Source organism: Hypanus sabinus, chromosome 12 (genome assembly GCF_030144855.1).
Source record: "Hypanus sabinus isolate sHypSab1 chromosome 12, sHypSab1.hap1, whole genome shotgun sequence".
Lineage (NCBI taxonomy): Eukaryota > Metazoa > Chordata > Chondrichthyes > Myliobatiformes > Dasyatidae > Hypanus > Hypanus sabinus.
The window spans coordinates 1,676,958-1,703,706 of NC_082717.1; the positions used below are offsets into that span (position 1 = coordinate 1,676,958).

The 26,749-nt window shown below is 43.4% G+C and overlaps 1 protein-coding gene across 1 annotated transcript in view; it reads right to left on the bottom strand.

Annotated features, from left to right (window-relative positions):
• Window positions 1-26,749, bottom strand: part of LOC132402551 (protein EFR3 homolog B-like) — a 194,241-nt gene that overhangs the window by 68,916 nt on the left and 98,576 nt on the right. Inside the window, exons 10-12 of the mRNA XM_059985416.1 lie at window positions 12,979-13,114; window positions 12,279-12,440; window positions 10,422-10,533 (exon numbers count right to left, since the gene is read on the bottom strand). Of these exons, the coding sequence (XP_059841399.1) occupies window positions 10,422-10,533; window positions 12,279-12,440; window positions 12,979-13,114 (410 nt within the window). The remainder of the gene's footprint in view (window positions 1-10,421; window positions 10,534-12,278; window positions 12,441-12,978; window positions 13,115-26,749) is intronic.

Here is a 26,749-nt window from a genome sequence, read left to right on the forward strand (position 1 = left end):
CTACAACTCCATCAACCTTCATGTCATCTGCAAACTTACTAACCCACCTTTCCACTTTCTCATTCAGATCATTTATAAATATGGCAAAGAGCAAGGGACCCAGAAATTACCTTTGTGGAATACCACCAACTCCAAGATGTTCCATCTACACCGTCTTCTGTGGGCAAGCCAATTCTGAGTCTACACAGCCAAGTTTCCCTAGATCCCATACTTCCTGACTTTCTGAATGAGCCTACAAAGGGGAACCTAATCAAATCAAAAACTAAAGTTCATATACAGTTTACCACATTGACTGCTCTCCTTCATCAATGTGCTTTGTCACATCCTCAAAGAATTCAATCAGAGTCAAGAGACATGATCTGCCCCTCAGAAAGTCATGCTGACTATCCCTAATCAGACTACTCTGCTATCCAAGAATCTGGAACTCTGCCTCTTTGAAGCAGTTTCTGGCTTTCCATTCCTGCCCTGGCTACCATGTGACACCAAAAGTAATCCAGAAATTAGAACAATGATCCCCGTGAGCTATTTGTCTATAGCTCCCATGAGCAATTCCGGTGTCTTCCCCTTTCCTTCTCAGTCCAGAAGAAGGGACTTGGCCCAAAACATCAACATCTATTCATTTCCATAGATGCTGTCTGATCTAATGAGTTCCTCCAGCATTTTGTGCATGTTACTATGATGGATTGTAGTGTTAAACCACAGTCAATGGTCATGCATGCTGTCATAGAGTCATAATCCACTACAGCCCATCTAGTCTGTGCTGAACCTGCACCTGGACTATAGCCCTCCATCCATGTACAGTACCTATCCAAATTTTTCTTAAAATTGAACAAACTGGTAGACACCACTTCTTCTGGCAGCTTGTCCCACACCCTCCCCATCCTTTGAGTAAAGAAGCTCCCCTCATGTTCCCCTTAAGCATTCACCTTTAACCCATGACCTCTAGTTCAAGTCTCACCCAATTTCAGTAGAAAAGCCTGCTTGCATTTACGCTATCTACACCCCTCATAATTTTGTATACCTATATCAAGTCTCCCTTTAATCTTCCCTGTTTTAGGGAATAAAGTCTTAACTGAAACATCGAGACAAATGCAGAAGGTGAGCAAGAGTTTCAGCACCAACTGCCCGTTTTGATTGCTGCTGGAGAAAGAGACTATCATTGTGTGGCTCACTGTTATAGATGCATAGGTCTCTCTGCCTCATGTAGTGTCCTGCTCCTTCAATCAATGTCGATGCTATCATGGTTCTGTGTTTCATGAATTAGACTATTGCATTTATGCACTGTGGTCATTTTCAAACTTATGGCTTTTATATTCTGTGTTTTTATTGCCCATTCCTTTTCCACCTTGTTGTGTGAGGGGACAGTGTTTGGGGTTAATGTTCTGTTAGTATTTTTGTGCACAGAGGGGTTGGGAGTTTGATGTTTCTCTCTGAATCACTTTTACGTTCTCTCTTTGTTTCGTGGCTATCTGGAGAAGACAGATTTCAGAGTTATATATGGATACATGTTTTGTCCTGAGGTCCTGAAGGAAGATTACTGGGAGCTAGGAAGAAAATTGAAAAGCTGGACTTCCAGAGTAATAATCTCAGGATTACTGCCTGAGCCACGCACTAATGATTGTCAGAATAGCAGAATTAAGCAGATGAATGTGTGGCCAAGTAACTGATGCAGAGGGCAGGGCTTCAAATTCTTAGATCACTGGGGTCTATTTTGGGGAAGGCATGACTTGTACAGAAACGATGGGTTACACCTGAACTCAAAGGGTACTAATATCCTGGCGGGATTGTTTAATATAGCTGTTAGGGAGGGTTTAAACTGAGTTGGCAAGGGGAAGGAAACCAGGGTGTTAGGGTTGAGGAAGAAAATAGAAATAAGTCAAGGAAGTCCTGCTGTTCAGGAGGATTTAAACTAATGTGGCAGGGAGATGGGAACAAGTGCAGAGAGACAGAGGGGTGTAAAATGAGGATAGAAGCAAAAAGTAGTAAGGTGAAAAGTAAAAGTGGCAGGCAGGCAAATCCAGGGCAAAAATCAAAAAGGGCCACTTTTCAACATAATTGTATAAGGGTGAAAAGAGTTGTAAAAACAAGCCTGAAGTCTTTGTGTGTCAATACGAGGAGCATTCATAACAAGGTGGATGAATTGAATGTGCAGATAGTTATTAATGAATATGATATAGTTGGGATCACAGAGACATGGCTCCAGGGTGACCAAGGATGGGAGCTCAACATCCAGGGATATTCAATATTCAGGAGGGATAGACAGGAAAGAAAAGGAGGTGGGGTAGCGTTGCTGGTTAGAGAGGAGATTAACGCAATAGAAAGGAAGGACATTAGCCTGGAGGATGTGGAATCGATATGGGTAGAGATGCATAACACTAAGGGGCAGAAAACGCTGGTGGGAGTTGTGTACAGGCCACCTAACAGTAGTAGTGAGGTTGGGGATGGCATTAAACAGGAAATTAGAAATGCGTGCAATAAAAGAACAGCAGTTATAATGGGTGACTTCAATCTACATATAGACTGGGTGAACCAAATTGATAAGGGTGCTGAAGAAGAGGATTTCTTGGAATGTATGCGGGATAGTTTTCTGAACCAACATGTCGAGGAACCAACTAGACAGCAGGCCATTCTAGATTGGGTATTGAGCAATGAGGAAGGGTTAGTTAGCAATCTTGTCGTGCGAGGCCCCTTGGATAAGAGTGACCATAATATGGTGGAATTCTTCATTAAGATGGAGAGTGACATAGTTAATTCAGAAACAAAGGTTCTGAACTTAAAGAAGGGTAACTTTGAACGTATGAGATGTGAATTAGCTAAGATAGACTGGCGAATAATACTTAAAGTGTTGACGGTGAATATGCAATGGCAAGCATTTAAAGACCGCATGGATGAACTACAACAATTGTTCATCCCAATTTGGCAAAAGAATAAACCAGGGAAGGTAGTGCACCCAAAGAAGAAACATACAAATTAGTCAGAAAAAGAGGCACACCTGAGGACTGGGAGTAATTCAGAGTCCAGTAGAGGAGGACAAAGGGCTTAATTAGGAAAGGGAAAAAAGATTATTAGAGAAAGCTGGCAGGGAACATAAAAATTGACAGAAAAAGCTTTTATAGATATGTGAAAAGAAGAAGATTGGTTAAGACAAATGTAAGTCCCTTAAGTCAGAAACAGGTGAATTGATCATGGGGAACAAGGACATGGCAGACCAATTGAATAGCTACTTTGGTTCTGTCTTCACTAAGGAGGACACAAATAATCTTCCGGAAATAGTAGGGGACCGAGGGTCTAGTGAGATGGAGGAACTGAGGGAAATACATGTTAGTAGGGAAGTGGTGTTAGGTAAATTTAAGGGATTGAAGGCAGATAAATCCCCAGGGCCAGATGGTCTGCATCCCAGAGTGCTTAAGGAAGTAGCCCAAGTAATAGTGGATGCATTAGTGATAATTTTCAAAACTCCTTAGATTCTGGATTAGTTCCTGAGGATTGGAGGGTAGCTAATGTAACCCCACTTTTTAAAAAAGGAAGGAGAGAGAAACCGGGGAATTATAGACCGGTTAGCCTGACGTCGGTGGTGGGGAAAATGCTAGAGTCAGTTATCAAAGATGTGATAACAGCACATTTGGAAAGAGGTGAAATCATTGGACAAAGTCAGCATGGATTTGTGAAAGGAAAATCATGTCTGACAAATCTTAAAGAATTTTTTGAGGATGTAACTAGTAGAGTGGATAGGGGAGAACCAGTGGATATGGTATATTTGGACTTTCAAAAGGCTTTTGACAAGGTCCCACAAAGGAGATTAGTGTGCAAACTTAAAGCACATAGTATTGGGGGTATGGTATTGATGTGGATAGAGAATTGGTTGGCAGACAGGAAGCAAAGAGTGGGAATAAACGGGACCTTTTCAGAATGGCAGGCAGTGACTAGTGGGGTACCGCAAGGCTCAGTGCTGGGACCCCAGTTGTTTACAATATATATTAATGATTTAGATGAGGGAATTAAATACAGCATCTCCAAGTTTACGGATGACATGAAGCTGGGCAGCAGTGTTAGCTGTGAGGAGGATGCTAAGAGGATGCAGGGTGACTTGGATAGGTTAGGTGAGTGGGCAAATTCATGGCAGATGCAATTTAATGTGGATAAATGTGAGGTTATCCACTTTGGTGGCAAGAACAGGAAAACAGATAATTATCTGAATGATGGCCGATTAGGAAAAGGGGATATGCAACGAGACCTAGATGTCATTGTACACCAGTCATTGAAAGTGGGCATGCAGATACAGCAGGTGGTGAAAAAGGTGAATGGTATGTTGGCATTCATTACAAGAGGATTCGAGTACAGGAGCAGAGAGGTTCTACTGCAGTTGTACAAGGCCTTGGTGAGACCACACCTGGAGTATTGTGTGCAGTTTTGGTCCCCTAATCTGAGGAAAGACATTCTTGCCATAGAGGGAGTACAAAGAAGGTTCACCAGATTGATTCCTGAGATGGCAGGACTTCCATATGAAGAAATACTGGGTCAACTAGGCTTATACTCACTGGAATTTAGAAGATTGAGGGGGGATCTTATTGAAAAGTATAAAATTCTAAAGGGATTGGACAGGCTAGATGCAGGAAGATTGTTCCTGATGTTAAGGAAGTCCAGAACGAGGGGTCACAGTTTAAGGATAAAGGGGATGCCTTTTAGGACCGAGGTGAGGAGAAACTTCTTATCACAGCGAGTGGTGAATCTGTGGAATTCTCTGCCACAGGAAACAGTTGAGGCCAATTCATTGGCTATATTTAAGAGGGAGTTAGATATGGCCCTTGTGGCTAAAGGGATCAGGGGGTATGGAGAGAAGGCAGGTACAGGGTTCTGAATTGGATAATCAGCCATGATCATACTGAATGTTGGTGCAGGCTCGAAGGGCTGAATGGCCTACTCCTGCACCTATTTTCTATGTTTGATAATAAGTGATCCTTTGAACCTATTCAACCTTTCCGTAAAATTCAGGTCCTCAAGACCTAGCAAGATCTTTGCATTCCTTTTCAGAATTCCTTTTCTCTGAATTCCTTCAATGTGAGCGTCATAGAAAAGTATAGCACAGATACAGGCCCTTGAGCCCATCTGGTACATCTCTAACCATTTAAACTGCCTACTCCCATTGACCTGCACCAGGACTAAGCCTTTCATACTCCTACCATCCATGCACCTATCCAAACTTATCTTGCACAATGAAATCAAGCTCACATGTACCACCTGTGCTGGCAGCTCGTTCCACTCTCTCGCAATCAAATCTCCCTTAATCTTCTACGTTTTAAGGAATGTCTGAACCTATTCAACCTTTCCCTCTAACTCGGATCCTCCAGACCCAGCAACATCCTTTAACTTAAAAGGGATCACTTTTTTGTGTACATGGTGCATATATGTCAGAGAAAGCAGTTGAGATCCCTTTGTTCTATCACACTCCTCCGTGCGCTTCCATTCACTGTGTGACACCTTCCCTGGTTGGTCCTACTGAACTGCAACACCTCACACTTGTCTGAATTAAATTCCATTCTGCCATTTTTCAGCCTATTTTTCTAGCAGATCCCACCACAAGCTTTGATACTCTTCCTTGCTGTCCATTACCCTCCCCAAATATTGGTGCCATCTGCAAATTTGCTGATCCAGTTCACCACATTAGCATCCAGATTGTTGATATAGATGACAAACAGTGGACCTGGCACTGATCCCTGCAGCACACCACTAGTGACAGGCCTCCAACCAGAGAGGTAACCCTCTACTACTACTCTCTGGCTTCTTATCCACTTTACTACCTTATCCTGAATGCCGAATGACTGAACCGTGTGGACCAGCTTCCCATGTGGGACACTGTCAAATGCCTCACTAAAGTCCATGTAGACAACATCCATTGCCTTGCCTTCATCCACTTTCCTGGTTACTTCCTTGATACACTATATAAGATTGGTTAGACATGACCTACTAAGTACAAAGCCATATTGACTATCCTTAATCAGACCACATCTATCCAAATACTTATATATCTGGCCCCTTGGAATACCTTACAAAAATTTTCCCACTAGTGATGTCAGCCTCACTGGCCTGTAATTTCCTGGTTTATTTAGGAGCCTTTCTTAAACACCTGCACAACATTGGCTATCTTCCAATGCTCTGATACCTCACCTGTTGCTAAGGATGATTTAAATATCTCTGCTTGGGCCTCTGTAATTTCTGCACTTGCCTCCTAGATAGTCCATGGGATCACCTTGTGAGACCCTGGGGATTTATTCAACCTAATTTTCCTAAAGACAGCATACATCTCCTCTTCTGTAATCTGTATAGGGTCACTGAAGTCGATGGCCTTCCCTCATTTCTGTAGACTCTGTGTCCATCTCTCAAGTAAATACAAATGCAAAAAATTCCTTTAAGATCTTTCCCATCCTTTTTGGGTCCACACATGGATTACCATTCTGCACTTCCAGAGGACCAATTTTGTCCCTTGCAATCTTTTTCCTCTTAAATATCTGTAGAATCCCTCAGAATTCTCCTGTACCTTGGCAGTTAGAGCAAATTAATGCCTTCTTTTAGCCCTTTGATTTTTTTCTAAGTGTTCTTTTGCATTTCTTATACTCCATAAATACCTCATTTAATCCTACCTGCCTGTACCTCCTTTGCACCTCCTTTTTTTTTATCTTAACCAGGGCCTCAACACCTCTTGAAAACCAAGGTTCCCTAAGCCTTTTGTCTTTACTTTTTATTCTGAAAGGCACATACAACCTTCTGAATTTCAAAATTTCAGTTTGTAAGACCTCTCTCTTACCAAGTACACCTTTGCCAGAAAACAGCCTGTCTCAATCCACATGTGCCAGATCTTTTCTGATACCATCAAAATTGGTCATTTGTCAGTTTAGAATCTCACCCCACAGACCAGACCTATCCTTTTGCATATTTACCTTGAAACTAATGGCTTCTGGTCACTGGATGTTAAGTATTCCCCACACAAACTTCTCTCTGTCATATTCTGCAATAACAGATCAAGTTTCGCACACTCTCTCGTTGGCACTTGTACGTACTGCTGAAGGAAACTTTCCTGACACATTTGACAAACTCTATCCCATCTAGACCTTTTACAGTATGGGAGTCCTAGTCAATACACGGGAAGTTAAAATCACCTAGTATAACAACCTTATATTGCACGGGGCGACTAAGGGGAACCCAAGTGCAGGACACTGGCATGTCGACTGAGTTGGGAATGCTGTCGGAGATGTGAATGTAGAACAGCAAACCGGAGGAATCTTGACAAGGAGACGGGATTTACAGGGACTATCTTGAAACTGGAGCTGAACTTAGAACTAACAGTTCTAATTGGACAAGGGAACGAAGTATCACATGAGAATAGACCAACTGGCAAACTGTGATGGTGACGCATCGTACTTACTTCACAGTCTCTGATGAAAACCAGGTGTACTGTAATTAAGTAAATTAGCAGCAATTAGAAATCTAATGACTGAAATTAGGGCATAATCAGGGAGAACGGAGTGTTATAAGGGGAACAGCCAACCGGAACCAGGACACCTTATGTTTCTTGCAACAGTCTGCAATCTCTCTACAAATGTGTTCCTCTAAATCTCTCAGACTGTTGGGTGGTCTGAAATATAGCCCCATTAATGTTGTCATATCTTTTTTATTCCTCAGTTCCACACATAATGCCTCAATAGATGAGTTCTCCAGTTTATCCTGACTGAGCACTGCCGTGATATTTTACTTGACTAGTCCGCCATACCTCCTCCTTTAATCCCTCCCACTGTGTCGTGTCTCACCATGCTCAAACTTTTGATTCTTGACTTTCTCTGAGGTCTTACCAACATCTGTCTTCACAACTTCTCCACTAACTGTCTTAGCATTCTGTTTCCCATTCCTGTGCAACTCTAATTTAAACCCCACCCCCACCCCATGCAACACTAGCAAACCTTCCTGCTAGGATATTAGTCCCCTTCCAGTTCAAGTGCAAACCATCTCTTCTGTACAGGTTCCACCTTCCATGGAAGAGAGCTCAATGATCCAAAAATCTGATGACCTCCCTCCTACACCAATTCCTTAGTCACATGTAAAACTGTATCATCCCCCCATTTCTGGCCTCACTAGCACGTGGCATGCGTAGCAATCCTAAGATCAAAACTCTGGAGATCCTATCATTTATCTTAGCACCTAACTCCCTAAACTCACTCCGAGAAACTCATCACTCTTCCTACCTATGTCAGAGGCAATATACCATCTGGGAAACTTGTTCTCATCCAAAGAATCTTCTTTCTGTTCCCCTAACTAACAAATCCCCTATCATCACAAGTCGCCTCTTCTCCTCCCTTCCCTCTTGAGTCACAGAACCAGACTCAGTGCCAGAGACCTGTGACTTTCCTCTGCTAAGTCATACCCCCCTCCCCAAACAGTATCCAAAGTGACATTGCATTTGTTGATGGGGATGGCCACTGAGGTACTCTGCACTGGCTCTTTAACCCTTTTCCCCTTCCTGACTGTCACCCAGTTTCCTGTGTCCTGCACCTTGGGTGTAACTACCTCTCTGTATGTCCTATCTATCACCCATCTACTTCTTGAATAAGTCATAGAGTTATAGCACAGAAACAGGAGCTTCAGTCCATCTAATCCATGCTGACCCATTTGAACTGCCTTCTCCCATCAACATGTGCAGGGTTACATCCAGATTTCATACAGTTCTAGCTCCAACTACTTAACACTGAGTGTTAAAAGCTGCAGCTAGATGCATTTTTCACAGTTGTAGTCGTCGGGAACACTTGAGGTCTTCCTGTCTTCCCACATTCCACAAAAAGAGCATTCCACTATCCTACCTAGCATCCCTACTGAGTAAATGTCAGTCAGTTGAGTAAATAAGAACAAGGAAGATCGGAAGCAGCAGGCTAGCTGTTGGCTATGTGCCCAGCAGCACAGAGCTCGGAAAAAGCAATGCAACAGACTTTTAACACTGAATCAGCCAGTTGTTTTGTTATATCTCCCCTCTCACTGTGAAATGCGGACACCTCTTTTCAACTTATTAGGGAGAGAGAGAGAGCCTGTGGTATGTTGAATACTGGGTGAATGAGTAGTCTTTGGGGTGTGTCTTTATTGCTGCACGCTTGAATGCTCGGTGAGGGGAGCTGATAGTTTTTCTGCTGGGGGGGAGGGGGGGTCGTTGTTTTGCTGCTGCTTACAATGGACAATGCTTGCAGAATGGACAATAAACTGGACTGGTCAACGAACACTGAGGCTGTCTACAAGAAGGGTCAGAGCCGTCTCTACTTCCTGAGGAGACTGAGGTCCTTTAACATCTGCCGGACGATGCTGAGGATGTTCTACGAGGCTGTGGTGGCCAGTGCTATCATGTTTGCTGTTGTATGCTGGGGCAGCAGGCTGAGGGTAGCAGACACCAACAGAATCAACAAACTCATTCGTAAGGCCAGTGATGTTGTGGGGGTGGAACTGGACTCTCTGACAGTGGTGTCTGAAAAGAGGATGCTGTCCAAGTTGCATGCCATCTTGGACAATGACTCCCATCCACTCCATAATGTACTGGTTAGGCACAGGAGTACATTCAGCCAGAGACTCATTCCACCAAGGTGCAACACTGAGCATCATAGGAAGTCATTCCTGCCTGTGGCCATCAAACTTTACAACTCCTCCCTCGGAGTGTCAGACACCCTGAGCCAACAGGCTGGTCCTGGACTTATTTTCACTCGGCATGATTAACTTATTATTTAATTGTTTATAGTTTTACTTTGTTATATTTCTTCACTATTCTTGGTTGGTGCGGCTGTAACGAAACCCAATTTCTCTCGGGATCAATAAAGTATGTCTGTCTGTGTGTTGTGTGTGGGAGGGGGGAGTTGGGGGGGGGCTTTGGGTTTCTAACATTTAACTGTCATTCATTCTTTGGGCCAATCCTCTGTTTTCGTGGATGTTTGCAAAGAAAAAGAATTTCAGGATGTATATTGTATACATTTCTCTGACATTAAATGTACCTGTTGATGTAAAGAAGGAGAAACAATGAATAAATTGTGGTGAAAAAAGTACCTACAGCTTTTTTCCTCCTTTCACTGAAGCCTCAAAGATCTAAATCCCCGCTCTAAATATGTCCATCCAACGATGGCCACTCCGCTGGCTCTTGCCTTATTCTTGCCAATCAATTCCGATTGCTGATTGGCCACTGCTCAAAACTCTGAATCGCCACAAGTCGCTGCCTTCTAAATCAGTGAACCTGAGTGAGCTACAGCTTCTCAAGCTTCAAATCTCTGATAGGCCGTTGGTCAGAAGTTGATATTATTGATATCTTTCCTGTAGTTAGGTGACCAGAACTGCAGACAATGCTCCAAATTAGAGCACAGTGGAGGGGCACAGATTAGAATAAGTTTGGCAGTTAAATTGCTCACCTTAGTGTTTGCAGGCCCAAGGCCTGGTGAACCACAGGTAGTGGGACCTTCCCCATGATGAACAGCATGACTTCTGACCTTTGATAAGCAGGCAAAGTATTGGCAAAAGCACCTAAAGAGAAATGGGAATTCACAAGCAGAGATAAGATTCAAGATTGTTTAATGTAATTTCCATACACAAATGTAAAGGACTTCAAAATAATTGTTACACTGGATTTGATGCAGCACAAAAATTAACAATATGATAAAGAACACAATAATTAAATATATATTATAGCTTATTAGGTTGATCGTATGTCCATAAAGATTGACTATCTGTCGTTAAGGTGACTAACAGGAAATGAGAAAGTAGTGATGACTGGGATGTGGAGGCTGGGTTAGTGGGTGTAAGTGTTGATCAGTCTTATTACATGGGGCAAGTAGCAGTTTTGGCTGGTGGTCCTGGTATGGATGCTCCTCCTTGATGGGTTGGGGACTAACAGTCCATGAGCAGGGATGGGAGGGATCCTTCATGATGTTACTCGCCTGTTCCAACATCTTTCTGTATACACATCCTTGATACAGGCAGTTGCCAGTGATGTGTTGGGTAGTTTTGAGTACCTGTTGTAGAACCTTCTTTCCACCCCAGTGCAGTTTCCGTACCATGCAGGGATACAGCAAGTCAGTATGTTCTCTACTGCGCATTTATAGAATGATGCGACTACAGATCTGCATAGTCCAGCTCTCTTCAGCCTCACCACTAAATAGTGGTATTGAAGTAATTGGTGAGCCTCGCAGTCTTGGTCAGTAAACAAACCAGTGCACAGAATGGACCCAGAGATCAAGACACCAGCCTTCCCCCAGAATCAGAAACCTGAAACTGCCTCCTGTACTAACCCATCGGTACTGGCCCCGTGTTTTTGTACCACAGCTGGTGGCACAAAGAAAAATGCAACTCTGTATCTGGTAAAATACAGCAACCATGTGCATGAAAACATAGGCTGGCGAATTATTAAGTTTGTGGATGACAGCAGGAATTTATGACTTTGTGGATCATGAGGAAGGTTGTCAAAGGATGAAGCGAGATATAGATACAGATACAGGCAGAGAAGTGGCAGATTGATTAGCATATAGGTTAGAAGTTTACAAAATTATACGAGGCATAGATAAGCAGCCAATATCCTTTTTTCCAGGATTGAAATGCCTAGTACTAGCAGGAATGTATTTAAGGCAATAAGGGGAAAGTATAAAGGAGATGTATGAGGCAAGTTTTTTTTGTTCAGAGTGATGGTATGCACTGCCAGGGGTGATGGCAGAGGTAGATAGCGTAGGACTGTTTCAAAGACTCATGATAGGTACATGAATATTCAGAGAAGGGAATGATGTGGTCATTGTGTAGGGAAATCTTCTTTACACCATGAAGCTTTACCGTTAACCAAAGGCTCAGCAGACCCCAGATTGGGAAACCCTTGATTAGATGAATTAGGACTTTCGAAGATGTTCTACACCCGGGAATAACTTGAAAGACTGGCCTGGGACAGAGGACTCTAGTGAGCAGCCTCTACCCCAGTGAGAGTGACAGGCTTAAGAAGGAGAAGAATTGGTTGAATTAGTTTGGCATAATCCTGCCTGAAGAGTATGTGGTGTACATAATTTTCTGATGTTATTTCAGATCTACAACATCTGATTTATTTTGCCTTTGGACTGCCCTATCTTTGTTCTCCTTCCCCGTCTATCCTCTAGGTGTTGGCTGCACTCCCCTGGGGTGGGGCGGGGGGGTCAATATACAGAACCAAAGTTCATTCCAAAGCAACAGCTCAAGCTGGAGATCGGGAACGACCTGGCCAGGCACGCCACACATCCCGGCACCTCACTCACCGATGGTCTTGATGACAGCCTCCTGAAACAGCCGCTCTTCATGCTCCTTGATGATCTGGTTGCTGACGTTAGTGATGGAACCACACTTGCCTGTCACTTCATAGTCAATGCTGAGGCGCAGGTGTCGGAGAAGTGTGTTGAACACCTCCAGCACTGTGGGTCCTGAGGAGGGAATCAAGCAGGACCAGAAAGGATATGCTGGCACTGGAGAAGGTCCAAAGGAGGCTCGCGAGAATGACCATAGAAATGAAAAGCTTTGATGGCTCTGGGCCTGTACTCACTGGAGTTTAGGAGAATGACGTAGGGATCTCATTGAAACCTCTTAAGTATTGAAAGGCCTCAATAGAGTGGATGTGGAGAGGTTGTTTCCTATAGTGGGTGAGTCTAGGACCAGAAGGCACAGCCTCAGAACAGAGGGATATGCATGTACAGCAGAGATGAGGAGGGATTTCTTTAGCCAGAGGGTGGTGAATCTGTGGAATTCATTGCCTTAGATGGCAATTAGATTAGAGAGCAGGTGTAGGTGTATTTAGCGATCAGGAGCAGAAAGACGGGGTTAATCACATAATTTTCGGATTGGTTGAGTGACCTCTATTATGAATTTCTGACCTGGGAGGAATAATCCACCATTGGCCATCAACATAAAAACAAAAATGGTGCATAGAAGTGGAATGAGGAAGGAGAGAAGCTTCATACCCACCTACAGAGCCTCCTGCTGCAATCACTGCTGACTCGGACAGTACCTCCACAATGCCAGTGCGCACTTTAGCAGCACTCTTACTGTTGGCATCCAGATGTCCTACCAGCTGCTGTATAACCAGATGGGAATGCTGTGACTGCAGGAGACAGGAGAGTGGATGGTTGAAGAGGATTAATAGCAACCTTACTCTTTTCCTCCCTGACCCTCACCCTAACTGCAGGTGGAGGGTGCATCTAGTTCACGTGAGATACTGAGATATTCAGCATGTGAGACTAGGTTGACACGGAGATAAAATGCCCTCAGAGTACAGGTTAGATAGGGGCTATTGAGATAAAATACCCTCAGAGTACAGGTTAGATAGGGGCTATTGAGATAAAATACCCTCAGAATACGGGTTAGATAGGGGCTATTGAGATAAAATACCCTCAGAGTATGGGTTAGATAGGGGCTATTGAGATAAAATACCCTCAGAGTACAGGTTAGATAGAGGCTATTGAGATAAAATACCCTCAGAGTACAGGTTAGATAGAGGCTATTGAGATAAAATACCCTCAGAGTACAGGTTAGATAGAGGATACTGAGATAAAATACCCTCAGAATACGGGTTAGATAGAGGATACTGAGATAAAATACCCTCAGAGTACAGGTTAGATAGAGGCTATTGAGATAAAATGCCCTCAGAGTACGGGTTAGATAGGGGCTATTGAGATAAAATACCCTCAGAGTACGGGTTAGATAGGGGCTATTGAGATAAAATGCCCTCAGAGTACGGGTTAGATAGAGGCTATTGAGATAAAATACCCTCAGAGTACGGGTTAGGTAGAGGCTATTGAGCAATACCGAGCTTCTCCACTTACAGTGGATTCCAGTTAACTGGGTCGTCAATAATCATGGCAGCTGCTTATTTGGGACAACTTTTAAAGAACAAAAGCTAATCAAGAAAGTTGCCAGGATTCCCTTTGTTTATTCAGTACAGTATGCCACTTAAATGGGGCAGGAGTTGTTGCCGAACAGGTTCTAACTAACTTCAGTGCACTTATGTGGCCATCAGATGCTACAGAGCACTTAGAGTGAACAGTTTTTAAAAAGTGTCAGTTCTATATGTTTGTGTTCAAAAAGCTGTGAGTTTTGTCATTGATAGTGGCAAGAAATAAACAATAAGACAATTCAGAACTGTCTTACAAACATAAGAATTATAAAACACCGAATTATAGGAAAAATGTCAACAAAATAGAGAGAGTAGAGAGAAGATTTACTAGAATGTTACCTGGGCTTCAGCACCTAAGTTACAGGGAAAGGTTGAACAAATTGGGTCTTCATTCTTTGGAGCATAGAAGGTTGAGGGGGGACTTGATAGAGGTATTTAAAATTATTAGGGAAATAGATAGAGTTGACGTGGATAGGCTTTTTCCATTGAGAGTAGGGGAGATTCAAACAAGAGGACATGAGTTTAGAGTTAAGGGGCAAAAGTTTAGGTGTAACACAAGGGGGAATTTCTTTACTCAGAGAGTAGTAACTGTGTGGAACGAGCTTCCAGTAGAAGTGGTAGAGGTAGGTTCAGTATTGTCATTTAAAGTAAAATTGGATAGGTATATGGACAGGAAAGGAATGGAGGATGATGCGCTGAGTGCGGGTCAGTGGGACTAGGTGAGAGTAAGTGTTTGACATGGACTAGAAGGGCTGAGATGGCCTGTTTCCGTGCTGTAATTGTTATATGGTTATAAGAAAATCTGCAGATGCCGAAAATCCCAAGCAACATACATAGAATGTTGGAGGAACTCAGCAGGCCAGGCAGCATCTATGGAAAAAAATAGTCAATATTTCAGCCAATACCCTCATGGAAACAAGTAAACAGTTGACGTTTCAGGCCAAGATCTTTCATCATGATGAAGGGTCTTGGTCCAAAGCTCTTTTCCATAGATGTTGCCTTGTCTGCTGAGTTCCTTCAGAATTTTGCGTGTGTTTGTGTTGCCTCAGAACTGTTTTGCTCACTGCAGTTTCAAGCATTCAAGCCACATGCCAGAAACAGCCAGGAGTGAAAATGAAATGATTTCATTAAAGAACCATAGAACGTTACAGCGCAGAAACAGATTTTTTGGCCCTCTTGGCTGTGCCAGACAATTTTTCTGCCTAGTCCCACTGACCTGCACCTGGACCGTATCCCTCCACAAACCTCTCATCCAAGTTTTTCTTAAATGTTAAAAGTGAGCCCACATTTACCACTTCATCTGGCAGCTCATTCCACACTCCCACCACTCCCTGTGTGAAAAAAACTCCCCCCAATGTTCCCTTTAAACTTTTCCCCCTTCACCCTTAACCCATGACCTCTGGTTTTTTTCTCCCCACGCCTCAGTGGAAAAAGCCTGCTTGCATTCACTCTATCTATACCCATCATAATTTTATACACCTCTATCAAATCACCCCTCATTCTCCTACGCTCCAGGGAATAAAGTCCTAACCTATTCAACCTTTCTCTGTAACTCAGTTTCTCAAGTCCCGGCAACATCCTTGTAAACCTTCTCTGCACTCTTTCAACCTTATTAATATCCTTCCTGTAATTTGGTGACCAAGTTTTGACAAAGCTATTCCAATGAGAAGTCTTTTTGGTTTTTGTGAGGATATCACAGTTTCTTTCAGCTCTAAAATCGATTCTTTTGCTTTAGTTGCAGCAGCAGAAGAACCATGGCCATTAATCATTTTGTTGTTATATCCTCTTGGTATGAACTTTTGTTTTGCAGGATTGTACCACACATCCCCAGTAAGTTTTCATGCCCACAGCATTTTTCTTATGATAGTTATATATATAATTTCCGTCTTCACTAAGTATGTTTCCAGTTTTGCTTGATTTCAAGAACTGTGACATAGCTTAGTTTCTGAAAAAAATGTAAATTTAAAGCCAAATTGTAACAGGAAATGTGGGGGGTTGTTTATAAGTAGCTCAGTCGCAAATAAGGCCCCCCTCATTTGCCTACAATTACCCTAATTGATTAGATGTATGGTGGGATGCAAATGACCGGAACGAAAAAAAAAGGATGCAAAAGTCCAGGAACACTAATGACCAGGACACAATCGTCCAGGACGAAAATACTCTAGTACTTTTTGTCTCATCCACAAACATGGGAACTTTTTATTTGGTTCACTGAAGAGCTTGGTGCAGAGATCTGATCTGTGAAGTCCCCACTAACCACAGCCCGCCAACCTGATGCCGAGCCTTTTATTCCTTCTGTTTTTAATTAATTAAACAAACTATAAAGATCAAAGCAAATGTATTATCAAAGTACGTATAAGTCAGTATGCACAACCCTTAGGTTCCTTTTCTTGCAGTAAATCACAAGAAATACAAGAAACAAAATAGAATGAAAGAACACATCCGACAAAGCAGACCAACAGGTCCAGATTTTCAATCTTCCTCCTTCACTTCAGAAGGCCTTTGACAAGGTGCCACACATGAGGCTGCTTAATAAGCCTCGAGCTCATGGTATTACAGGAAACATTCTAGCAAGGATAAAGCAGAGGCTGATTGACAGGAGGCAAAGAGTTGTAATAAAGGGGGCCTTTAGAAATTACCTAGGGTTACCAATAGCCCTCTATTTTTCTAAGCTCCATGTATCTATCCAGGAGTCTCTTGAAAGACCCTATGGTATCCGCGAAAACCAATGCTGCCGGCAGCCTATTTCATGCACTCACCACTCTCTGCGTAAAAAACTTACCCTGATATCTCCTCTGTACCTACTTCCAAGCACCTTAAAACTGTGCCCTCTCACGTTAGCCAGTTCAGCCCTGGGAAAAAGCCCCTGACTATCCACATGATCAATGCCACATAAAGAATTATATAAAAATTATTTTTTTTTCCCAGTAGAGACGGCAGGTGATCCATTTGTTCCGAAGGCCAAGCATCACCCAAACTGGGCAGGGACAGCAACTGTTTGGCTTGTTCAGACTCGGATTGTCCAAATGAATGTCAAAGGTGAGTTTTCAGCCATCAGTATTTATCGTCTTCAGTGAGTGTTCAAGCAGACTCACAACACTCGCAGTCGTGGAACTATTTAGCGACACTACTACAGGATAACATCTGGTATGGTCTGCAATTATTGCTCACAGCAATTGGCTTGTACAAACCAGGCAAGGGCATTTCGCTGCCGAAACTCTGGCAGTTTCAAAGCAAATGCCTTAGCTGACATGTTCAAAAACTCTAGAATTATCCCAGAGCATCGGAGTCAACAATGTAGTTTTATGCAAGTAAAATATCATGAGGTGTTTCAAGTTGAAGGGAAACCGTAACAAACTCCTGATTGTCCTCCAAACACTGTACATAAAGCAAGGCAAAAAAAATCACGTAATTACATCATCATGTCCCCAATGTTGGGAAATGAATGACAATGCATTTTGGTAAAAGGAACAATAGTGCAGACTATTATCAAAATCAGGAGAACGTTCAAACAGTAGAGGTGCAGAGGGATGTAGGAATTCATGTGCAAGACTCCCAGAAGGTTAATTTACAGGGCAAGTCTGTAGTAAAGAAGGCAAATGCAATGTTGACATTTATTTCAAGGGAATAGAATATAAAAGCAAGGTGTTACTGCTCAGGCTTTGTAAGACACTAAGGTCTCAGTTGGAGTAGTGTTAACAGTTTTGGGCCCCATATCTCATTCACTTCCTCTAGAAATGAATGCCAACATTGCATTTGCCTTCTTCACCACCGACAGAACCTGTCCTGCACGAGGACTCCCAAGTCCTGTTGCATCTCAGAACTTCGAATTCTCTCCCCATTTAAATAATAGTCTGCCTGTTTATTTCTTCTACCAAAGTGCATGACCATACACTTTCCAACATTGTATTTCATTTGCCACTTCTTTGCCCATTCTCCCAATCAATCCAAGTCTCTCTGCAGACTCTCTGTTTCCTCAGCACTACTGGCCCCTCCACCTATCTTTGTATCATCAGCAAACTTAGCCAAAAAGCCATCTATTCCATAATCCAAATCGTTGATATACAACATAAAAAGAAGCACCACCAACACGGACCCCTGTGGAATACCACTGGTAACCAGCAGCCAACCAGAATGGGATCCCTTTATTCCCACTCTCTGTTTCCTGCCAATCAGCCAAAGCTCTATCCATGTATGTAACCTTCCCGTAATTCCATGGGCTTTTATCTTGTTTAACAGCCTCATGTGCAGCACCTTGTCAAAGGCCTTCTGAAAATACAAATACACAACATCCACTATATCTCCCTTGTCTAGCCTACTTGCAATTTCCTCAAAAAATTGCAAACGGTTTGTCAGGCAGGATTTTCCTTTAAGGAAACCATGCTGAGTTCTGCCTATCTTGTCATATACCTCCAGGTACTCCGTAAACTCATCCTTGACAATCGACTCCACCAACTTCCCAACCACCAGTGTCAAGCTAATAGGTCTAAAATTTCCTTTTTGTTTCCTTGCCCCCTTCTTAAATAGCCGAGTGACATTAGCAATCTTCCAGTCCTCCAAAACTATGCCAAAGTCTATTGAACTTTTGAAAGATCATTGCTAATGCCTCCGCAATCTCAACAGCTAATTCCTTCAGAACACGAGGGTGCATTCCATCTGGTCTGGGAGATTTATCCACCCTTAGACTATTCAGCTTCCTGAGTACTTTCTCTGTCGTAGTTGTGACTGCGCATATTTCTCTTCCCTGACACCCTTGAATGTCCGCATATTGCTTATGTCTTCCTCAGTGAAGACTGATACAATTACTCGTTCAGTTCCTCTGCCATCTCCTTATCTCCCATTACAATTTCTCCAGCATCATTTTCTATTGGTCCTACATCTACTCTCACCTGTCTTTTACTCTTTAAATACTTGAAAAATCATTTAGTATCCTCTTTGAAATTATTTGCTAGCTTCCTTTCATAGTTCATCTTTCCCTCTTAATGACCTTCTTAGTTTCCTTTTGTAAACTTTTAAAAACTTCCCAATCCTCTGTCTTCCCACTAATTTTTGCTTCCTTGTATGCCCTCTCCTTTGCTTTTACTTTGGCTTTGGCTTCTCTTGTCAGCCACGGTTGCATCATTTTTCCATTCGAAAATTTCTTCTTTTTTGGAATGTTTCTGCCTCACATCTTCCTCACTTCTCGCATAAACTCCAGCCACTGCTGCTCTGCCGTCCTTCCTGCTAGTGTCCCTTTCCAGTCAACCTTGGCCAGTTCCTCTCTCATGCCACTGTAATTTCCTTTACTCCACTGAAATACTGACACATTGGATTTCGACTTCTCTTTCTCAAATTTCACGGTGAACTTAATCGTGTTATGATCACTGCCTCCTAAGGGTTCCTTCACCTCAATCGCTCTAATCACCTCTGGTTCGTTACACAATACCCAATCCAGTACAGCCAATCCCCAGTGGGCTCAACAACAAGCTGTTCTAAAAAGCCATCCCGAAAACATTCTACAAATTCTCTCTCTTGATATTTAGTGCCGACCCAATCCACTCGCATGTTAAATCCCCCACAATTATCATAACACTTCCCTTATGGCAAGTCTTTTCTATTTCCTGCTGTAATTTGAAGTTCACATCACTGCAGCTGTTTGGAGATAATAGGTGGAAAAGGCAAAGGGCCATAGAAGAAGTAACATAACAAGAGAGGAGAGTGGACGATGGGAGAAAGGGAAGGAGGAGGGCAGCAGGGGTTGGTAATGTGCAGGAGAGCTCACCTTCCTATTCTGGCATCTTTCCCCTTGTTTTTCAGTGCTGATGAAGAGTCTCGGCCCAGAACACTGATTAATGATTCATTTCTGTAGATACTGCCTGACCTACTGAATTGTTCCAGCACTTAAGATGTGGTGCTGTTGTTCAATGATTCCCTTCACCCTGGGACCAGGGATGCAATAATCCCACACTGGTGTATGTCTATAACCGGGGAAACACCAGTCTGTCCAGCTAACCTGTCCCCTGTCGCTGCTGTTCAAGATGGATTTCTGGTGACCTTGATCTTAACAGCTAAATTGTTTAATCAGATTTATAATGCCTAGTCAATTTGCATGGTGTGCCCAATATGGATTAAAGATTACCCATGATTGTACATCAGAATGATTAATTTAGATACTGTTTTTAAAAAGGGTGAAGATAACCAGCCATACACACTCAGTGGACACTTTATTAGGTATAGCAGTGGAACCAATGACATGGATCAGATGAGTGATGAGCCTTTGCAAAGGAAGTTCAGGGAGTTAGGTGCTAAGATTTTTTAGCATGTCACACCAGACAGTCGGCCATTCTTGTCTGGCGCGTGGTGTCAGGATTGGTCTCCTTTCGGATTAACCGGGTCACTATATGAACGTTCCTGACTCGACCCTTGTTTTCTTTTTATGAGTCCGAGTGTCTAGCTCGACTCTCAACCCGGAACAGATGGAAAGCGTGCTCGGGGGTGTCCCAACTTAGATTCGAACTCAGGAGCCTTCACTCCGGCGTCCATTGCGTCACCAGCCAGCCAGGTGCTATGTTAGAGGGCAGGACCTCCAGGGTTGTGATCTCTGGATTGCTCCCCATTCCATATGCTAGTGAGAATCGAACTAAAAAGATTACTGTATACAGTTTAATACATGGCTAAGGAGTTGCTGTAGGAGGGAGGGCATAAGATTTTTGGATCATGGGGCTCTTGTCAAGGTGGGAACTGTACAGAAGTGACAGTTTGCATCTGAACTGGATTAGGGCAAATATCCTTTCAGGAAGGTTTGTTAATGCTGCACGGTGGGGTTTAAACTAGAGTTGCAGGGGTATGGGAACTAGAGTGCCAGAACAGTTAGTGGAGAGGTTGTGGAGGCAGATGCAGATGCTTAAGGTAAAAGAACTGTTTTGGCCAAGTGATCATAATATGATTGAATTCACCCTGAAATCTGAGAAGGAGAAGCTAAAGTCAGATGTGCCAGTATTACATTGGAGGAAAGGGAGTTACAGAAGCATGAGAGAGAAGTTGGCCAGATTGATTGGAAAAGAACACTGGCAGGGTTAATGGCAGAGCAGCAAAGGCTGGAATTTCTGGAAGCCATTTGGAAGGCACAGGTTATATGCAGCTTAAAGAGGAAGAAGTATTCTAAAGGTGACAAGTGAGGTGGAGAATCTAGTCAGATGGAAGAAGGCAGCATATATAAGGTTTAGGAAACAAGGATCAGATGGGTCTATTGAGGAATATAGGGGAGCAAGAAAGGAGCTTAAGAAGGGGCTGAGGAGAGAAAGAAGGGGGCATGAGAAGGCCTTGGTGAGTAGGGTAAAGGAAAACCCAAAGGCATTCTTCAATAATGTGAAGAACAAAAGTTTGACAGGAGTGAAGATAGGACCAATTAGAGATAAGTGTGGGAAGATGAGCCTGGAGGCTATGGAAGTGAGCGAGGTCCTCAATGAATACTTCTCTTCAGTATTCACCACTGAGAGAGAACTTGAGGACAACATGAGTGAGGTTGATGTTCTGGAACACATTGATATTAAGGGAGAAGAGGTGTTGGAGTTGTTAAAATACATTAGGACGGGTAAGTCCCCGGGGCCTGACGGAATATTCCCCAGGCTGCTCCACGAGGCGAGGGAACAGATTGCTGAGCCTCTGGCTATGATCTTTATGCCCTCGTTGTCTATGGGAATGGTACTGGAGGATTGGAGGGAGGTGAATGTTATCCCCTTGTTCAAAAAAGGTAGTAGGGATAGTCCAGATAATTACAGACCAGTGAGCTTTACATCTGTGGTGGGAAAGCTGTTGGAAAAGATTCTTAGAGATAGAATCTATGGGCATTTACGGAATCATGGTCTGATCAGGGACAGTCAGCATGGCATTATGAAAAGCAGATTGTGTCTAACAAGCCTGACAGAGTTCTTTGAGGAAGTGACCAGGCATATAGATGATGGTAGTGCAGTGGATGTGATCTACATGGATTTTAGTAAGGCATTTGACAAGGTTCCACATGGTAGGCTGATTCAGAAAGTCAGAAGGCATGGGATCTAGGGAAGTTTGGCCAGGTGGATTCAGAATTGTCTTGCCTGCAGAAGGCAGAGGGTCGTGGTGGAGGGAGTACATTCAGATAGGAGGGTTGTGACTAATGGTGTCCCACAAGGATCGGTTCTGGGACCTCTACTTTTCGTGATTTTTATTAACGCCCTGGATGTGGGGGTAGAAGGGTGGGTTGGCAAGTTTGCAGACAACACAAAGGTTGGTGGTGCTGTGGATAGTATTGAGGATTGTTGAAGGTTGCAGGGAGACATTAATAGGATGCAGAAGTGGGCTGAGAAGTGGCAGATGGAGTTCAACCCAGAGAAGTGTGAGGTGGTACACTTTGGAAGGACAAACTCCAAGGCAGAGTACAAAGTAAATGGCAGGATACTTGGTAGTGTGGAGGAACAGAGGGATCTGGGGGTACATGTCCACAGATCCCTGAAAGTTGCCTCATAGGTAGATAGGGTAGTTAAGAAAGCTTATGGAGTGTTAGCTTTCATAAGTCGAGGGACAGAGCTTAAGAGTTGTGGGGTAATGATGCAGCTCTATAAAACTCTGGTTAGGCCACACTTGGAGTACTGTGTCCAGTTCTGGTCGCCACACTATAGGAAGGATGTGGAAGCATTGGAAAGGGTACAGAGGAGATTTACCAGGGTGCTAACTAGTTTTGAGAGTATGCATTATAATCAGAGATTAAGGGAGCTCAGGCTTTACTCTCTGGAGAGGAGGAGGATGAGAGGAGACATGATATACAGGATATTAAGAGGAATAGATCGAGTGGACAGCCAGGGCCTCTTCCTCAGGGCACCACTGCTCAGTACAAGAGGACATGGCTTTAAGGTAAGGACAGGGAAGTTCAAGGGGCATATTAGAGGAAGGTATTTCACTCAGAGAGTGGTTGGTGCGTGGAATGCACTGCCTGAGTCGGTGGTGGAGGCAGATACACTAGTGAAATTTAAGAGACTACTAGACAGGTATATGGAGGAATTTAAGGTGGACGGTTATATGGGGGGGGGGGGGGGCAGGGTTTAAGGGTCGGCACAACATTGTGGGCCGAAGGCCAGTACTGTGCTGTATTGTTCTTTTTTCTTTGGTCATTGACACAGCCATGGCTAACAAGAAAAGTCAAAGCCAATATAAAAGCCAAAGAGAAGGTATAGAATAGACCAAAAACTAGTGGGAAGTTACAGGAATGGGAAGCTTTTAAAAACCAACAGAAGGCAACTGAAGATGTCATTAAAGAGGTAAAGATGGTATATGAAAGTAAGCATGTAATAATATTAAAGAGAATACTTCAGATACATAAAAGAAAGGCAAGCGTGGATACTGGATCCCTAGAAAATGATGCTGGGGAGGTAGTAATGGGTGTCAACGAAATAGCAGATGAACTGACTAACAACTTTACATCGGTCTGCACCGTGTAAGACACTGGCATAATGGTTCAGGAATCATGAAGTGTGTGAAGTTACCATAACTAGACAGAAGGTTCTTGGGAAACTGAAAGGTCTGAAGTCACCTGGAACAGATGAAGTACACCCCAGAGTTCTGAAAGAGGTGGCTGAGGAGATTGTGGAGGCATTAGTAATGATCTTTCAAGAATCACTAGGTCTGGAATGGTTCCGGAAGACTGGAATATTGCAAATGTCACTCCACTCTTCAACAAGGAAGAGAGGCAGAAGAAAGGAAACCATAGGCCAGTTAGTCTGACCTCAGTGGTTGGGAAGATTTTAGAGTTGATTATTAAGGATAAAGTGTCAGAGTACTTGGAGGCACAAGATAAAATAGGCTGTAGTCAGCATTGTTTCCTTAAGGAAAAATCTTGCCTGTCATATTCCAATGGCCTGATCAACTGTAGGAGCAGGCCATAGTGATGAGGTTTCTCGCACGACAATGACACCTGTTTAAAAGTACAGAAGGGTCAAGCGAGGTGACCATTGTTGGGAGTAGGCCAGTGGTGAGAGAAGGAGTGTTAGGGTTTGGCTCAAAGGAGGCTTCTGCTGGAAAGAGGCGTTAGCTCTTGGGAAGCTTCTGTTAAGGTTCCCTTTTTGTTTTCTCTTACCTAGTAAAGTGTATAGCAAATGGCTGTTGTGTGTTTTTCATGCCAGATGCTGGAGTCCTGAGAGAACCAGAGCCTCCCAAGGAACTACATCTGCCTGAAGGGCATCCGGCTGCAGCTCCTTGAAGACCAGGTTAGGGATTTTCGGCGTGTATGGAAGAGTGAGTAGATAATCAATTAGAGTTACAGGGATGTAGTCACTCCAAAGTCACAGGAGGCGAGTAGCTGGGTGACCGTCAGGAGAAATGGAAATCTGAATAGGTAGTTAGTGCAGAGCGCCCCCTCACTTTGAATACTGTTGTGGGGAATGACCTTCCAAGAGAATGCCACAGAGACCAGGTTACAGGCACTGAGCATGGGTCTGTGGTACAGAAGGGAAAGAGAGAAGAAGGGAGCGGTAGTGATGGGGACTCAGCAGTCAGGTTAACAGACAGTTCATTCTGTGGACGTGAACAGGACACCTTGATAGTATGTTGCCTCCTAAGTGCCAGTGTCAGAGATGTTTTGGATGCGTCCACAACATTTTAGAGAGGGAAGGAGAGCAGCAGCATATTGATACCAATGGCATAAGAAGAAAAAGCAAGGAGGTCCTGATAAGAATATTTAGAGAGCTACGTAGAAAGCTGAGAAGCAGGACCACCCAGGTAGTAATTTCTGGATTGCTGCCTGTGCCACATGTCAGTGAGGGTAGAGACAGGCTGATTCCTGTCAAAGGGTCTTAGTCCAAAATGTTGATTTCCAGCATCTGTAGATTTTCTCCTGTTTCTGATTTGGCAAATTAATGTGTGGCTGTAAAGCTGGTGCAGGGGGCAGGGCTTCAGGTTCTTGGATCATTGGGATCTCTTCTGGGGAGGTCTGACCTGTTCAAAAGTGACGGGTTGCACCTGAAGTAAAGAAACTGCAAGGGTTAAAGGACCCTGATGGCAGCTATATACAGGCCTCCCAACAGTAGCTGGGATGTGAACTACAGTTTCCAACAGGAAACAGAAAAGACCATAAGACCATAAAACATAGGAGCAGAATTATAGCATTTGGCCATTTGTCTGCTCTTCTATTCAATCATGGCTGATCCTTTTCCCCCTCCTCAGCCCCACTCCCCACCTTCTCCCTGTAACCTTTGATGCCATACCCAATCAAGAACCTATCGAGCTCTGCCTTAAATACACCCAATGATCTGGCCTCCATAGCTGTCTGTGGTAATAAATTCCACAAATTCACCACCCTCTGGTTAAAGAAATTTCTCAACATTTCTGTTTTAAATGGATTCTCTTCTATCCTGAGGCTGTGTCCTTCTGTCCTAGTCTCCCCCACCATGGGAAACACATCTACTCTGTTTTAGCCTTTCAGCATTTGAATGGTTTCAATCAGATCCCCCCCCCCCATCCTTCTAAATTCCAATGAGTACAGAACCAGAGCTATCAAAAAATTCCTCATATGATAACCTTTTCATTCTCAGAATCATCCTTGTGGACCTCTCCAATGCCAGCACATCTTTTGTTAGACGAGGAGCCCAAAACTGTTCACAATACTCAAGAGGAGGCCTCACCAGTGCCTTATAAAGCCTCAGGATCGCACCCCTGCTGTCAAAAGGGCAATGTTATGATAGTCATGGGAGATTTCAACATGCAGGTCGATTGGGAAAATTAGGTTGGAAATTAATCTTAAGGGAGTTTGTTGAATGCCTATAAGATGGCTTTTAGAGCAGTTTGTTGTTGAGCCTACTAGGGGATCAGTTATTCTGGATTGGGTGTATGTAATGAACCAGAGGTGATTAGGGAGCTTTAAGTTAAGAGGGAGTGATCAGAATATGATTGTGTTCAACTTGAAATTTGATAGGGAGAAAGTAAAATCTGATCTAGCAGTATTTCAGTGGAGTAAAGGAAATTACAGTGGTACGAGAGGAGTTGACCGAAGTAAATTGGAAGAAGCTGCTGGCAGGGATGTCAGCAGAACTCAATGGCTTGCATTTCTGGGAAAAATGAGGAAGGTACAGAAAGGTGCATCAGCCTTCACTGTGGAAAACCCTAGCAGTGTGCCAGATGTTGAAGGGTGTGAAGGAAGAGAAGTGAGTGCAGTTACTATTACAAGGGGAAGGTGCTCAAAAAGCTGAAAGACCTAAGGGTACATAAATCACCCGGGTCAGCTGAACTAGTTCTGAAAGAGGTAGTGGTAGGGACTTTGAAGATATTAGCAATGATCTTTCAAAAATTGTTGGAGTTTGGCATGGTGCCAGAGAACTGGAAAATTGCAAATGTCACTCCACTCTTTAAGAAAGCAGGAAGGTGCAGAAAGAAAATGATAGACTAGTGAGCCTGACCTCAGTGGTTGGGAAGATGTTGGAGTCGATTGTTAAGGATGAGGTGATGGAGTACTTGGTGACATAGGGGAAGATAGGACAGAGTCAGCATGGTTTCCTTAAGGGAAAATCTTTCATGATTCCTGTTGGAATTTTTTGAGGAGATTACAGGTAGGATAGATAAAGGGGATGGAGTGGATGTTGCATATTTGGCCTTTCAGAAGGCCTTTGACAAGGTGCCACATGTGAAGCTGCTTACCAAGTTAAGAGCCCATGGCATTACAGGAAACTTACTGGCATAGTTAGAGCATTGGCTGATTGGTAGGAGGCAGTGGGTGGGAAAAAAAGGATCCTTTTCTGATCGGCTGCTAGTGACTACAGGTGTTCCGCAGGGATTGGTATTAGGACCACTTTTTTAATGCTGTATATAAATGATTTAGATGATGGAATAGATGGCTTTGTT